Source organism: Silene latifolia, chromosome 1, assembly GCF_048544455.1.
Source record: "Silene latifolia isolate original U9 population chromosome 1, ASM4854445v1, whole genome shotgun sequence".
NCBI classification, from domain to species: Eukaryota; Viridiplantae; Streptophyta; class Magnoliopsida; order Caryophyllales; family Caryophyllaceae; genus Silene; species Silene latifolia.
In genome coordinates this window covers 92019008-92036696 of record NC_133526.1, presented here as the reverse complement: position 1 = coordinate 92036696, position 17689 = coordinate 92019008, and the positions used below count along the sequence as shown (strand labels likewise).

The following is a 17689-nucleotide window of genomic DNA, read 5'->3' as shown; positions in this document are numbered from 1 at the left end:
TGGTGTGGCGGGTTAATGGATAAGCGGGGCGGATACGGTTTTATATTTCTGCCCGTTGGGGCGGGTATGGTTTTGGAAACTTGTACCCGCCACGGGTGGTGGGGCGGGGATGGGTACGACTTTTTCTTGGTGGGTATAGAACTATATCCACAATCGTCCCGCCCCAATGACATCCCTAGTTATTCATTTTGATATTCTGAAGGTATGGTGTGCAATCGGCGGACTTGAATTGTCCACGGTGCACACACTTTTCTCTATTGGCTTGACTCTTGATGACCAACAATTTGCCGAGTCTACTAAAGAGTGTTAATAAGAAATCTGAGGGGCATTTGTGTTCCAGGTATATTATTACTCAAAAAGAATGGAGACGATACACCTAATCAGTTAGAATTTAGAAAATTGTGTCCTTGCGTGCTAAGAGAGTTTTTTGAGTTTGTATACAAATTATATCTCGCTTTGGGGTAAAATGACTGGATGAATACGATCTTTGTCATATAGAAGAAAGAGCTCGCTGAGCAGTAACATCAGCGCTAGCATGGCTCCCCCTTTGCGCAACCGAGGACATATGGCCGAGATTTAGAACAGTATTTACATATATACAAGAACATAAGAGAATTACATCCAACCGCGCAACGGTTAACAGAATCGATTATAGCATATATGAGGAGATGAACATATTATCTAGCAAATGTGAAAAGGATAGATCATCAACATTCCTTGCACCTTATTCTCCTACTTTACATTTCATACACCTTGGGATCCAATAGTCTCATCAGCATGAACTCGAAATCGAAGATCGGGAAGAGATGCACTTGTAGAGAACTTCACCCATCCTCTCTTCTTCACATACGTAAGACCAGGCTGCAATACTAGCCCAATCACCACAGCAATAAGGCTAACAACCAACACTTTTACTGATGAAAACGTCAAAACCAAACATATTAGCGCGGTTGGAGGAATACACATCAAAATACACCCAACTCTTCCTATAGGGATCTTATAAGGCCTATCAAGGTCCGGATGTTTAATTCTCAACACCAAAAACGCCATAAATTCCAGTATCATCCCGAAACAATACAAGAAGTTTTCTGCGGCCACAATATCATCAAATTCCAACCATGATAGTGCAAGTACTCCAGAAGCAGAGAATAGTATCCCAAGTATAGGGGTTCCATGACGAGATCTTTTGGAAAATATTTGAGGTAGCATTCCTCGGTCTCCCATGCCTAAAAGTTGAAACGAGTCACTACTCATTTCGGCTAGAAACATTCCCATGCTAGACAACGCGGCTGCTAATTGGACCCACCAACATAACCATGACCCACCAATGGTCCTTGCCACGTCAGCTAAGTAACCATCAGTCCATGATTCCCTGTTAAGTGGGATTGCACCAGTGGCGGTTAAAAGGGGAAAGAAATAAGCACAAATGACCATGATTAAAGCATAGAACAACGCCTTTGGAAGCGTCTTTTTCGGGTTATGCACTTCTCCGACAAGGGTACTAATCGAATCCCAATAATGTAGATTCCAAAATAGAGTGTTGAGATACAAACTCCATTTTATACTGTGAACATCAGCCACTAACCATCTTGAAGGCTTCAGTTTCGGAATTGAAATAAAACCCATTATAACAAAGGGAAGCATACTTGCGACACCCAGAAAAACAGCAGTCCACCCGACAATTGTTAGCCCTCTATAGTTCATATAAGTCAAAGCAACCGTCAAAATAACAATAGCCAAAACCCTTGGATAACCATGACTAAACACAGGAATTACTAATTTCAAGTAATCAAGGAATAAAACGGGATATAAAGCATTATCAATAACTCCGCTTAACCATTTCATCCAACCTTGTTGAAAACCCCAGTATTCGCCTAAAGCGGCTGAAACCCATACAACATAGCCTCCATTTTCAGGGAACATTGTGCTCATTTCGGCAGTGATTAAGGCCTCGGGCATAGACCATACCATAGGTACTACTAAGAACCCAATTAGGGCTAGCAAAGGTCCGGCTGCTCGTACAGTGTCCTCCGACCCAAACGGTCCTCCACATACCTCAAAGAATATTAGAAACACAAGGGGTAGTATTGAAACTTTCCGATATTTTTTAGGTGAGGATGATGGTTGAACGTTGATTATAGTAGGATTTTCGGCTCCATTGGGTGCTCCAAGATTATCTGATACTTGACTGCTTCTACTTGAATGATGAGTTTTCTAGAGATTAGTAGAAAAGGATGACTAAACTTCATTTTGTATATTAAGTAAAATTAAATTAATGTAACATTGTAACATAAGCAAAGTAATTATGAAGCTAATTATTTTTTCATTCTTGAATCTTGACCATGTTAAATTGTTAATGTTTAACATGATTTGAAGTTTGAACCCTAAATCTCATTGTGATACGTTAACATCTCAACCATTGAACCATTAGTGTTTTTTCACTTTCCCTACTATGTAGTATGTACAACTAACATTATTTAGTAAAGAAAAAAAATTCATTGAATGCTAATTATTTTTTCACTTTTATTATACTTTGTAATACGAAAAAAACTGGGCCGTGTCTCAGTCCAGTGGGGCTGATGCTAAGTCGGTATTTGAGCTGGAGTTAGCAGGTTGAATCCAATATACAAAAAATGCCTTATAAAATGAAAGATAATTTATTGAAAATAATCTTGTTTCCCTCTACTAAAATCTTGCCTCCACCACTAATTATTAGTCTACTGCTCCGTATTTTATAATAACATATTTTACTTTGCAAAACTTGAATTCTATGTGCAATTAACATTATTTAGATAAAGAAAATACGTACTTGGTAAAAGATAAAAGCGATGAAACTGACCTCTCCAGTCATAGTAAGAGTGGGAGTGGCATTAGTTACTACTTGATGATCGCCTGTTTCTGTGACACACCATACATTTGTTGAACCTTCCATTCTTGCTGTGTAAATCTAATGATATACGAGTAGTATATAACATTTACATTAGAACAAAAATTTAAACACCCGTAATTGGTTAACTAGACCTTTTTCTACATTTAACCACTTAGTGTAAGTTTTGTTATAAATCCATCCTTGCAATAGGCCAATAGCGACTCAAATCCATGATCATCAGAGGGCGAATGATTACTCCGACAACTACATATTCTTCATTGAAAGGGTACAATTCAAATACAATAGTGTCGTGTAAATTATTTAAGAGACCGTGTGTAAATGGTCTCATGTCATGGACATTCTCTATTATTCAATAAGTTATACTTGAATGTAGTAGACGGTTCACAAATTTTCGTATGAGACAATTTCATAGTAATAAATAGAATCGAGTTAGAAGATAGTCATGAGTAAGCGAGAGAAAGATGTGTAAAATGAAATTAAAAAAGTATAAAGCTACTATACTTACTCAAAAGTGAATAGCAAAGAAGAGACGTTTAAAGATTCACTAATTCAGCACTTCTAATAAAAGCATAGAAGAGAGGGAGTTGCACTGTATGATGGTGAAGGAAAGCCTCCTGGTAACCACTTTGGTGAAGAATTAACTCCTTATATATGGGGGACCAGTGGCTTTTCAAGTGCTACTTCATTTATTGTTTATTTTTCTAACAAAATCAGGTATTTGTATACTACTCCTATTTAACTACTTTCATACAATCTTAGGCCCCGTTTTTTTCGGCGGAAGTGAACTTATTGGAGCCGAGCTTAACAAAATTAAACTGAATGGAGCTGTGTTGAAATGAATAAAGCTGGAATTAAAGTTAATATGTAAAAAGATAAACTGAACTGAATAGATCTAAAGTGAACTAAAATGAGCTAAAATTAAGTAAAATATAATAGGGCTTTAATTGTGTCTTTTTCGTTAACGCGCCCATAAATATGAAATTGATTGAAATCGTAAAAATAGAAGCAATACGAGAACACAAAAACATATAGAATACACGGTTTGTGATTAACCATGAACAAAACGTCAATAATCCATGCAAACTTTTTTATCTCCGAAAACTACCTGGGCTTAAGCCCATACAGCCTTATCGTTGTATCCACCCGTGAATCACCGAACCATGTTATTAACTACACCGACCCATTTTTACAAACCACAATAAACATTAACCAAGCCTCGGCCTTGCTCGGAACCATTGATCTCTCCTATTTCCACTGACAAACTCCAATACGAGTTTCCAACAACTGACGCTTTGCTGGTGGTGGGTGGTTATTAGCTGTGCACACGCTACTCTGTTCAAAATTACGGGCTAAAAAACTCCCAACTTTTTTCACAAATTCTTATTTAAAACAGGTATATGTATCTCACGAGACTAACTGCTTTTTTTTTAAATTATTCAATCAACATCTTAAACCTGGGGGAAAAGTGCGGGAGTGAATCGCTTTGTAAAGGAGAGTTAAAGTACAACAATTTGAGAACATTAAATTGTCTAGTTTCTCAGATAACAAAACACGAGAATGTTAACCAAGTGCTGTGAGTGCAGTGGAGCGATGGTAACCCTCAAAGCATTCAATGGCATGAATTGCGAGGTTTTGGGTTCGACTCCCTGCATGGGCAGTATGCGGTTATTGCACAGGGACCTTCGGGGTCTGTTAAAAGAGGGTGTTGGCTTACCGTGTTGTCGCGTATCTCTCGGGGTTTGGTCTCTCAAAGATATATCGTCCTAGGCTGCTAATGAGAGGTTCCTCATTACCAAAAAAACATGAGAATGTTGCCAAGTTCTCAAATATGAAAATGATACTCCTTCAATTATTTAAAACAAATGCTTTTGGAATAAATGAGTGGTCGGTCACTCTCCCTGAATTTATTAGTGTCATCACATCAAGTTGCTACTATCAAACATAAACATACGATTGATACAAGCACTACCACTGTCCACAACTATGCCTTGCTAGTTGCTGCCAAAAAAAAAATGTAAGGATTTTTAATTAATGGATAATGAAGGAGTTGCTCAACAAACTTGATCAATAAATTCAGTAATACTATGGCAAGAAAGATAATATACTAATCTACTATAAGCCTATAACGATGCGACACATTAGTAACAAAAACTGACATCGACTAACAAAAGTGTAAATGGTTAATGTTAATTAATTGCATGATTAAGTCAACACACCATCACTGTATACATAATTACAGCTAATCACACTGTCACTAGTCACTGTTCATTAGCCACTGCTTAGCACAGTCTCTGGCCTGTCTGCCCAATCATACATACAGAGTACCGAACAAACAACTCCTGCCATAGAAACATATAGCTTCGACCAATTCGAGTTTTCCTAACAAGTCTAGAGTCTTCAATCCAGGACCCAACTTCGGATGTCTCATGTCTGACCTACCTGCCCGGATTATTATAGTCTAAACAGTGTGAAGCTCCAACCAAGTGTTCACGCTAGGGATAAAGTCGGTCTAATCAATGTCATCAAAGAGCAAGCCTAAGAAAAAGGTTGAGCACAATACTAAGCAGGTAGCATCCGAAACTAGCAATCCCATAAGATTAACCATATAATTCAAGTTGCATTATCAGCTACCTCGCTAAGGGATAGGAATAACAACATACTCCCATAGTGCTTGACAGCAGAAACAGATAACCACAGCAACGTACTGCGTATTTCAAATCTCAAGTTTACCTTTGATCAAGACAAAAACCAAGTTACACAACCAGAATCACGTTTTCTCTCAAAATATGCTTCAGGTTCTCAGCATCAACCAAAATGAAGGTTTGAAGCCACTCCATAGAAGTTGGTAATAGGATCAATATATAAACAATTGGTCGAGCCATAATGTCGATTTCTAATAAAATAGAGAACAGCCGCACTATGTTAAACTGTCGGCACAGGTGAATTTATTAGACTCAAATTTTATGAGATGGCAAACCCTAGCCTAAAATGAGGATATGGGAAAAGAATAAAGATACACGTTAATCCATTCCTCTAATAGAAATTTAAAAGTTTCACAGAGTTTTTGCAGCTTAAATTGTTAAAAATAATATCATACGACTCAAAAACTCATCAGTTAACTCTGTTTATCCATTCCTCTAATAGCCAAGCACTACCTATCTCATAGACGTGAATAATTGAATGTATCAATGATCGCATGGCATTGACACATACTAATGGTCATCCAATCAAATAGGCAACCATAAGGCATAGACCGTAACTGTCAACTAGAAGTCATAGTATAAGTGTATAACTTACTGATCACCAAGCATACATCTTCGATCATTCAAACCAGAATTGACAATTCCAGTCAAAACACTCAAAATTTCACTAAAAATGGATTTGGGGAAAAATTGGATTAAGATTTCAGAATTTGAAGTTCTTCAAGCACAGATTCTCTAACACACCTCACTTCTTGTCTTCCTTCTCTGCCTCAGCAGCTCTCTTAAGTCTAGCACCCTGGTGGCGTTTGTTTGTCCTCTCAAGACGCAACTTGGCATAAGCATTAAGTGACTTCATTTCGTCGGTAACCTTCACAACCTCCATAGCTGGCTTTTCTCTATGGATAGGCATGAAGTCCCCTTGGACCTGTGTGGCAGTAGCAAGTTCCTCTGCGGTAGAATCACCAGCCTAAAACAAAGAGAGAAGCCATTAGACACAAGACCACAACAAACAAAATTCCACAAAAACATCGCATCACTATCATGAAATTAAAGCTGACAAAATTAACCTTGGACTTATGTGAACGCCTTGGGAAGACAACAAGCTTAGCCTTGTAGGTCTTTAGCCTCTGAACATTAGCTTGGAGACCTTCTAAAGACCGGTTTCTACGACGGTGATCAACGGCAATGCCGACAGTTGGTGCATATTTTTTTGGAATACCTGCTTGCTGCAACATTTTGAGATAGCTTTTGAGCAAATGAACTGGGATAATTCAAACATGAGATCTTCAAGCAGAGTAGTGGGGAAAAGTACATAACCAGGCAGCAGGAAACAGGGTAGGGAAACAAGCAAGCTTGTTAAAGCTCAGATTATAGCTTAAAAAACGGTCCAGATGACTTTTTTTGTTGAAGCAAGTTAAAATCCTTATAGATGTCATTCACAAACAACTATGTCGATAACAGAATAATTAATGATCTTAAATGGAGAAACGCAATTAAACTGTTGAAATTGTCAGTATGACACCATATGAACATCTTGACAACATAGTGCACATTCATGGAGTAAAAAAGACTAGCCACTAGTTAAAGCAACTAACAAAACTACAACACCCCCAATGAGAACTGTTTATATTTCTATAGAAGCAACTGAATAACTCTAATTGAATTTAGTGACGATGTAAATATAGATAAAAGCCCCCAACGAAACAATAGTATTGCAATAATCACAAAAAATTGATGATCATGGTTCAAAGATATGAAATTTGTAACATGATCTATAATTATAATTGAATAAAGAAAGCCCAAACAAAGGCTAACAGAAATACATATGATCAAAGAAGAAAAGAGCGATAATCAAACCTTCAGCTCTTCAAGAGAAAATCCTCTGCCAGCTCTAATTTTCATGTTGTATTTCAATGTCTGGCCATGAACAATAGGGCGAAGAGGTCCAGCAGTGGGCCTTGGAAAGATCTTCACCGCCTTATTTTGCCTCGCTGAAATGGTTTACAGAAAATAATTAGTTATTCAAAAAGAAGCATGGCACGGGATCTTGTAACAATATTACGACAGCTTGAAAGTAGTATATTACCATTCCGTCTTCTTGTCTTGCGAGCTGGCTGGTTGAACCAGGTCTTAACATAGTTTTGCCAATGCTTCTTAAAGTGCGCATTTGGCACAACATTGTTATGTCTCACCATGACTTACCTGAAATGCAGCCAAAAATACAACATCAGCATTCAGTACCAAGCTCAAAGCGGGCATACAAGTCGCCATGTCTCCATTTTAGCAACCCAAGATTTTAAATTTGTGATGGACAGCATAATATAGTGTCAACACCAACACTCGGGATACATCTCTAAATATGCATTTGACACAATTAACTCCGAATCAACAAATTATATAAATTGGTTTCTGCGCATTTTACGACTAAGGAGGGGATACATCAGCACAACAAACACAAAATGATGCATTGGAATTCCTATTTCCTAAACCACATATCAATGATCAATATTTGAAAACAATTCTCATACACTAATCGAAAATGCCTACGCCTAACAATCAATACATCAAGCTTAAAAAATACGAAGAAAATGCGAGATTACCTGGACGAGAGGAATGCAACAAGGGTTCGAATTGTGAATGTTAGGGAGAAGAGGAAGCCAAAATTGGTGGGAATTAGGGTTTTAAACTTTGTCACTTGCCCAGGGATTTTAGTTTGGATACTTTATCAAACTTTTATTTTGGGCTTTCTATGTTTGATCCATTGGGTCGTTAAGGGTGGTGTTAATAAATATCGACAAATTAATGAAATGGTCAAGTTTGCTCTTTTCATAATTTTCACTTAGCATCTCTCTAATGTATCTCTTCTATCAAACTAACTTAAAAATTTCGAAAATTGATTTCTATCATGACGACAAACTAATTAAACAAATTGAAACGACAAATTAACATAATTAAACAAATTGCTTCAATCCGGTACTTTCAAGCCTTTCGATTATGTCAAACAATGACTTAGGGTAAAATCATCACTCAGACTCACCAAAGTCTTAAAACTCCGCTTTCCATTAACTTTCATTATTTTTATATTGTTCAGAAAAAAAAAAAAATGTCACATGGGATCTACTCATTGAATAATTTCCTTTGAAAGTGGGGTCAAGACTCACCCAAAGTCTTAAGTTGAGTCTTAGATTTTCAAGACTCAACTTAAGACTTTATTAAGACTTTAACAGATTATTGGTAGTCTTGAGTGAGTCTTGTCTTAAGACGTATCAAAGTCTTGTCTTAAGACTATCAATAATTTTACCCTTAAACAACGATGATGAAGAGCTATCTTTGTAACACCCGCGATATTCTCATAATGGTAATTTATTAAAATCACTTATTTGGTATTATTCACTTTTATTTTATTGAATAAATTATTTTGAACCGTTAATTTAACACTAATTGGCTCTATTCTTATGAAAAATCGTATTTTATTGTAATGGTAATTTATTAAAATCGCTAATTTGATATTATTAACTTTTATTTATTGAATAAATTATTTTGAACTGTTAATCCCTTATCTACTAAATGAATAGGCAAACTCTATCATTTTCCCGCCAAAAAGCATATTCTCAAAAAAGGAAATTAATGACAATTATGTTCATTCACTAAATAAGGTAACTAACAATTACAATTTAGTTCATCTATTATATTTTCATTAAAATTAATCTTTTCATCAAATTATATTATTTTCATTAAACTCTAAACTATATTATTTTAATTAAAATAAAAAAATTGATATAAAATTATAAATTGCTAAATCTTTTATTCATCCTATTATTAGATGATGAGTTGACCAAAATTTTGTATAAAACGATCGTTGTTATTACTTTTGTGACAAAGAAAATTGAAAAAAGAAATATAAATTGAAACTCATTAGTTTTATGCTATAAAAATATTTTCATTAGGATATATTTCAACTCATGACTCAATTTTCTTAACTAATTTTCAGTTCTAACTTTTATTTATCCAAGCAAAATATAATGATGACAAATCTAAACAATCATAAGGTATCAATATTATATAAATAATTTTATAAAAATATTAAACTTTAAATACCGTGCATATAATGCACGAGGTCTAAACTAGTTTAACACTAATTGCTTTTATTCTTATTGAAAATCGTATTTTATCGTAATGGTAATTTATTATGGGTCCTGATTTTCGCAGTACACATTTTACTCGACGCAGTACACTGTTGACAATTTTACCCCTCTCATTTCCTCTTCCATTTACCCTCTCTAACATCTCTAGCTCTAATGTTTTCTCTCTAATGTCAAATTATCAATCATACTAATTCATATAATCATATCAATTCATCTCAACTTTTTCTCAAATCTCAAATTTAAGTGGTTGCGATGTCGACATCGGGATAGGGCATATACCGGCCGTCGACCGCTGACTTGGTCGCTGTCGGTGGTGGTTAGTCGGGAGAGGGGAGATACGCCGGTGGTGATGACGTGGTGGTGGTAGTCGGTGGTCATGATGATGGATTATTTGCTGTAGTACGATGGATTGTGTACTACTGTGAGAAAAAAAAGGAATAAACAAATAAACAAAACAATATAGTCAATACTCCAAAGCAACGTGTACTTCGTTCAAAAAGAAAATGAAAAAAACAAACCCTCGCCGGAGTCCCACCCTCGCGGGCGACCCACTCTCACCGTTGTCCCAACCTCGCCGCCATCCCATTCTCGCCGCCGCCGTCCCAGCCTCGCCGGCGACCCATCTTCACCGCCGTCCTAATCTACATAAACGGTTGTACTATATTGACACGACCAAATATTAACACCATATCGGTCGTCTAACGGCGGCGAACCACTGGCAGCGGTAATGAACACCAATAAACTCACCATAGTACACATTAATTAAGTTACACCCTAAACCCTAATTTAAAAAGAAACTAAATTACAAAAAAATATTCAAATTAACAAGTAATATATGATTAATGAATTAATTATCTGTTCGTCACTTAAATAATGGTTCATAATTGAAGAATTGTATTGTGGTTGAAGATGATTAAGGTTTCAATATTAGAGAGAAGGGAGAGAGAATTAAGTTTAATGTTTTTTTAGTGAAGGGTAAACAAATAGAAAGTTTGGTGCAAAAAGTACTATATTGAGTAAAAAACGTACTGCGAAAATAAATTACTTTTATTAAAATCGCTAATCTGATATTATTCACTTTTATTTTATTGAATAAATTATTTTGAACCGTAAAACTTAACACTAATTGCCTTTATTCTTACGGAAAATTGTATTTTTTAACGTAGTTGGGTTAATATCGTTCTAATTTGGCTCATATAGAGTATAGAATCGAATTCTACGCAAAATTGTTTCGGTTGTGAAATGTAGGTACCTAATCTTGAGGCTAGATGACCATCTTGACCTGTAGTCATAAGCTGAAGATAGTCCTGCAAGGTGATTTTTGAGCCATCCATACATTGCAATCAACTCTACCGGAGTTCCTAGCCATCCATACATTGTAATAAATTCCATCAACAACTGCACATTTTAACATCTTAATAAGTAAAAAAGCATGCCTATCCTTCAAAATCTTCTCAGAAGTCAACAGACCATTATCAACAATTCCCAACCAATCCTTCAGAATCGTAAAACAAGCCTTGAAGTAATCACTGGACATACAAATGCCTATTTTAGCAAGCATATTGTAGTTACCTCGTTTCTACACCTTCCGCCAACCACCCAGTGATGATTATGTCACATGTTTATCACGCGGAGCGATTTATGACATTTCCTAAGTTCGTCGACAAGTGATAGCTCAAACAGTCGAGTCAGCCTCATGGTCGTCATTACGCGCCGATACGGTCGTTTTGACAGTAATTAGAGTACATTTGGAGTTCGGGTCAAAAACCGTTTCCATTTTCTAAAACCGTCTTAAGCCGAGTCGGAATGTTCTAGAATATTCTAGAGTTTTATTCCTAAATATTTATTTTTTATAATTAAATATCGAAAATATCTTCTTTACGGAATAAGAAAGCATACATCTTCCCTAATTCCTAAATTAAACCCCGGAAATCTTTCTTGCTAAGAAGGAAAGGCCTCAGAAGATGACGCAGTAGGAGTTGCGCCTCTTGGAAAGGTCGCAGTTCCTGCTGCGCCTCTTCATGAGCTGCTTTTTCCCCAGTTTCCACAATCTTTCCGGATTTCTTTCCCAATCCGACTTTTTCCTAAATTCCTCCTCGTGATTAGTATAAATAGAGGCTTCCGCCTCACATATTTTTCACACGAGTGTCCGCCCTTTTCTTCTGCCTTTGCATTCTAAGACCGCGCTCTTGCTTTTTGACGCCTACGTGCTTGATCTACTCGACCACGTAAGCTCAGATCATTCTGAGTACCAGTCACGTTGAATAGACCGACCCACTTGACCAACTCCACTTAATCAACTTAATCAATCGTACTAAATCCTCTAAAAGAGGGCACTTTCAATCCTACATCGAGTCGAGCAATCACTAACGACAACTTAGTTAATCTCGCTTTGTCAAACATGTAAGTGCGAGGGTGTAAAATCCCAATTTTATTCTCTTTTGTTTATCTGTAGATATTAATGTAAGAATTTATATCGTAAATATGCCTGAAAATGCTTTCAAAATTGTCTTTTAAAACCCTTTTTACGAAATCAACAGAGATCTGGCGTGGGGAAGAATCGCATCAACCGATGCATCTTCTGGAAAGGCCGCAGCATATGCTGCGCCTCTTCCAGGGGCTGCCATCAGTTGCTGCACTTCTTCTTCTTCCTCGGGTTTCCTGCAAATTTCGTTTTCTTTTGTTCTTTCGTTTCCTTTCCTTTTCTTCGACAAATTATTTTCATTACCCTTTTGTTATCAAATCCTTCTCAATGTTTTCGACATTAGATCCCTTATAATCGATACTTGTGATTTTTCGTCATCTATTCAAAACCGGATTTTAAGAGTTTCGATTGGTTCATATCAAGTCTCTTGGGCTCGTTTTGATACATCGTTTTATGTTAATTCTCTAGTTTTTGTTTTCTACCTTAATCTTACCTCAAGTTTCAACCTTTTCGTTTCCGATATCGTATACGTATCGTGTTTGTAAACCACCTTTATATCTTATTTAACTTGTCCTTTTATCGCTTTATGACGGTCCTTATATGCATATAATCTAACTAAATCACCTATTTTGAGTCATATGCTAATAATCAACCCTAAAATCAACGAACGAACGATAACTGAAACACGAGTTCAACTTTCACAGTCAGAATCCAACTCGAGAAAACCGCATAAACTAATGCACCTCTTCTAGAGGACTCAGTGGATGCTACGCCTGCTCTGAGTTGGGTTCCGTCTCCGGACTCTTTCTCGTCTTGACGTAGGCTTTCTTTTAGGCTTTTAATTAACTATTATCCATATTATCGCCATATTTCCGGCATATTCCTATATTTCAAACTTCAATTATCTTATTCCTTTCGTTTTATTTATTTTCTTTTACTTCTAAAATCTCTTTTGAGCACGTTTATGATGTAAATTCAATAGTCGTTGTAATTTATTCATATCATTTATTGTAATTGTAATTTATTATTTATTTCATATCGTTCTTGTATGATTTATTTATCTGGCCTTTTCACATGTAAATCAACCTAAATTCCAACTTTGACCCCTAATTGAGTGCTAAATTGCTTGTAAACCGACATAGTATATATTCACATGCTAGATTTAAAATATGTTTGTTTCATAGCATGCATACTGATGTGACCATAATTAGTGCATATTTAGCCCCCGAATTAGCCTTGTTCCCATGCTTTTTAGTGCATATTTGGGTCATTTATTATCTTTAGTTCTTTGTTTTGCATATTCTTTGAGATTTTGATCCCTTGGTAGGAAAGGAGTAAGAATCTTGCATTTTCATGGCAAAACGAGACTAAATTGATCGAATTCAATGACCAAGCATCAAGGAGAGACAAGATTAGAAGGCCTTTGTATATATGATAGTAGATGAGCAATGTTGAGAAAGGATCCTTGAGTCCCCAAGGAAATCCCCAAGGAATTTATGAAGAAAAGGGAAGAAAAGAAGAAGAAATCTTGCTGAGGCACAATCCGTGCGGATTGACCACAATCCGGCCGTCCTCCACCTGCACAATCCGTGCGGTTTTCCACCAAGACGCTCGGGTTTAGCCACCACAATCCGCCCGGATTCTCTCGAATCCGCTCGGGTTCCATCGCCAGAATCCGCCCGTCCCGACCCTGATCCGCTCGGATTCCTCTACAGCGTGATTTACTCTTCTCCAAGCTACAAAGAAAGAAGCCCTTCCTTTGGAAAATACCGGCTCCTCCCTGCTCAATCTAAAAAGTGTAATTACTAGTTTAGCCCTTAGTTAACCCTAATGCATCCCCCTAATTTCCACTATAAATACCCCATTAGTCTAATTAGAAGAGCATGTTCTTCTTATCAATAATTAGAGTAGTTAATATCAATCAAATCTCTCTTTAGTTTTGTAATCAACAATTAATCAAGTTCTAATACAAGTTTTATTTCCTTAATCTCTCTTTTGTTCATCCTTTATTTTGGGTAATTGAAGATTATTTGGGTTATTATTGGGAGATTGACAACCTCTCAATCAAGCATTAAGTACTTCTTTTATCTTTGCTTTATTATTAGAATCATTAGTAGGTATAATTCTCTTAATCCCTTTTTAATTATTGTTAATTACTTTCATTTATTCATCATGTTTCATTTTGTTGGTATGATTGACAACCTTGCTAGCATGATCAACATGATAATGAGTGAGTAGTCTCTTAGCTAGGGTTAATGGGTGATTAGGGGAAACCAACATGGGGAATGATTCATGCTTAAATTAATATGCTTTCATGTTTTATTTGCTTGCTTGTTTTGATCTCAACTCATGCACATGTTATATTTGATGAAATGCTAAGCCTATGAATCCTTGCATTTACCACCATCTCCTATCTTTTCAATGAGACTTGTTAGACATAACCCAACTCGAGTCTCATTAGACCATGCATGTTGTTGAGTAGGGAAGATTAAGTCGACTTGTAGGTGTTGTACAATCTAATCGATTCGGCTCCGGGACCCAAACTTTCCTAGGATTGTAAGATATAACCCAACTCAATCCATCACAACAATAATTGCTTGCTTATAATTTGAGAACATGTTTGTATGATCAATTCCTATGATTCCCCTATGATCCCATGACACCCTAGTGCTTTTTAATCAATTGTTTACACCCCTTTTAATTCATCTTGCTTGTTTATTTTCATTGCTATTTTAGTTAGTGACCTTCTACATCAACCCAAATTGTGACACCCCTAAGACACCACTAGTTTCAATAGAAATCTCATTTCAATACCCGTCCCTTGGGATCCGACCTTTACTTGCCTCTTTACTAATTGTAGAGTTGTTTGTGAAGCTATAAATTGTGTTTTGACTCGGACGTGACCCAACGACCACACCTTTAATTGTGAACACGAAACGGACCGATCAAAAATGGCGCCGTTGCCGGGGACGGTGTTTACTTGACTTAGATTTCTTTACATTGTTATTAGTTGTGTTTTTCTTTGCCTTGGGGAAGTAAAACTCCTCAAGGTTTATTCTAATTATTTTCAAGTTGTTTGATATTTTGCATGTCTAGAAGGTCACAAGGTGATTTGCTACCTTTTGACCGTGAAATTGAAAGAACCTTGGCGAATAATAGGAGACTTGCTAGGAGGAATTTGAGAGGTATTAGTGAAGTTATTCAACCAACTATTGAGTTCATCAACCCTTTCGCAATAGAAGGAGAGGAGAACCCATTACACAATACCACTCAAAATCAACCTACAATGCCTAAATTCTCGTCACATTCCGTACCCACCGAGGAGAACCTACCCAATGGTACTCCTACACCACAACATCTAACCGGAAATTTTATTGCCAAATCCGCCTTTATCCAATTAGTCGAAAGGAGCCAATTTGGGGGGATGCCTAGTGAAGACCCTCATTCTCATATGGAAACCTTTTGCGACTATTGTGATGCAATCTCTCAAACCGGTGTGACTCAAGACCAAATTCGATGGGTCTTATTTCCTTTTTCTCTAATCGGCACCGCGAAGCAATGGTTGAAGGGCCTTGATAAGGCCACTCTCGGAATAGATTCTTGGAAGAAGTTGGCTCTAGCTTTCTACAAAAAATTCTACCCACCGGAAAAGACTAACATGCTAAGAGCTCAAATTACGGGTTTTAAGCAAAGGGATGAAGAATCTTTGTATGAAGCTTGGGAGCGGTTCAAGGGAATTTGTCGCTCATGTCCTCACCATGGACTTAGCGAATGGTTCTTGGTACAACAATTTTGGAACGGTTTATATGAAGATTCAAGGAACATTCTCAATATGGGATCAAATGGAATGTTCACCGAAGTTGATGACAATCAAACATGGAACAAGATTGAGGAAATGGCGGTCCATAACTCACAATATAGTAGACCTCGCAAGGCTACTAGAGGAGGAAAGCATGAAGTAGACTCCGTTACTCAATTGGGTGCCCAACTTAGTGCTCATATTGACACAATCAATTTGAAGTTTGAAAAAGCTATGGCTAGACTTGAAGAAGTCTCAAAATCACCAAAGCATCATGTTAATGCCATGACGGCATCTTCATCAATCCCAAGTGGGATATGTTAGAATTGTGGAACTTTGGGACATGACCAAAGTGAATGTAGGGGAACAAATGAACAAGTGAATGCTTTCCAAGCATACAAGAGTGGTACCCCTTATTCCAACTATTACAATGAGAACACCAAATTCCATCCAAATCTCTCATACAAAAGCCAAAATGTTCAAAACCCTCAAACAACATACACTCCACCACCCTTGAGAAACCAAAATCAAAGACCCTTTTACAATCAAAACCAAGGTTACCAAAATCAAAATCCATACAATCACCAAAATGACCAAGGTTTTGATGTCCAAAAAGCGGTCCTCTAAATGCAAAAGAATCAACAAGAATTTTTCACTCAAATGCAAAAAGATAGTCAAGCAAAGGAAACCACCATCAACAACATCCTAGCTCACACCAAGATGTTGGAAACACAATTGACTCAACTAGCATCTTCAAGCTCACAAAGGCAAAAGGGGCAATTACCACCTCAAAGTAATCCCCCAAGACATGAAACGGTTAGTGCCATTCACTTGAGAAGTGGTACTAGGTATGAAGCACCAAAGAAGCAAGTTGAGGATGAAGTTGTGGAAGCTAGTGATAAGGAAGAAATTGTGCAAAACTCCAAGGATGGAGAATCATCAAAAGAAGAAAGTTCAAAGAAAAATGAAGACAAGGTCAAGGAGAAGGAGCCCATTGTGATTAGACTTCCTTTTCCAAGTCGTCAAGCCAAGCCCAAATTTGATGATCAACTTGGAAAGTTCATGGAAATTGTGAAGAATTTAGAAGTCTCAATTCCTTTCACGGAATTAATAAATCACGTGCCGGCCTATGCGAAATACATGAAAGATATCCTCAGAAAGAAGAAGTCGATCCGGAAACTTGAGACTATCGCCTTCACTAAGGTGAGTAGTGCAATACTTCAAGGAAGTTCACCTCCAAAACTAAAGGATCCGGGAAGCTTCTCAATACCGTGTACCACTGGCGACACAACGATCAACAAAGCCTTATGTGATCTAGGGGCTAGTGTGAGTGTCATGCCGTACTCGGTGAGTAAAAGGTTGGGGATGGGAGAGCTTAAATGCACCAACATCACACTCCAAATGGCCGATAGATCGACGAAGACACCATTAGGGATATGGGAAGATGTCCCCGTACGAATTGGGAAGTTTTTCATCCCGGTGGACTTTGTCATTGTTGATATGGAGGAAGATTCCAACATTCCAATCATTCTAGGAAGACCTTTCCTACACACCGCGGGTGCGGTGATTGATGTGAAACATGGTGAGCTCACTCTAGAAGTGGGAGATGAAAGCATAACCTTTAATCTTGACAAGACTATGAGAGCTCCTCGTTTGCATGAACCATGTTTCATGATTGATCATTATAGCCGAAAGGATGAGAGGAAGAAATCGGAACTCCAATGGAAG

General features: G+C 37.2%; 2 protein-coding genes and 1 non-coding gene across 3 annotated transcripts; all 3 read right to left on the bottom strand.

The window, feature by feature from the left end:
- Positions 1-479: 479 nt before the first annotated feature.
- Positions 480-2941, bottom strand: LOC141597180 (putative polyamine transporter At1g31830). Its single transcript, XM_074417585.1, has 2 exons — positions 2840-2941; positions 480-2214 (listed from the first exon to the last, which is right to left on the bottom strand). The coding sequence occupies exons 1-2, from the start codon at positions 2930-2932 to the stop codon at positions 745-747; spliced, it is 1563 nt and encodes a 520-aa protein (XP_074273686.1). The 5' UTR covers positions 2933-2941; the 3' UTR covers positions 480-744.
- A 3089-nt stretch (positions 2942-6030) lies between these two features.
- Positions 6031-8405, bottom strand: LOC141607758 (large ribosomal subunit protein eL13y). Its single transcript, XM_074427109.1, has 5 exons — positions 8193-8405; positions 7679-7794; positions 7450-7583; positions 6660-6818; positions 6031-6559 (listed from the first exon to the last, which is right to left on the bottom strand). Exons 2-5 carry the CDS (start codon positions 7785-7787, stop codon positions 6338-6340), a joined length of 624 nt encoding a protein of 207 aa, XP_074283210.1. The 5' UTR covers positions 7788-7794; positions 8193-8405; the 3' UTR covers positions 6031-6337.
- A 7415-nt stretch (positions 8406-15820) lies between these two features.
- Positions 15821-15927, bottom strand: LOC141625356 (small nucleolar RNA R71). Its single transcript, XR_012535146.1, has one exon. It is a non-coding gene; the product is annotated as a small nucleolar RNA R71 (small nucleolar RNA).
- Positions 15928-17689: the final 1762 nt, after the last annotated feature.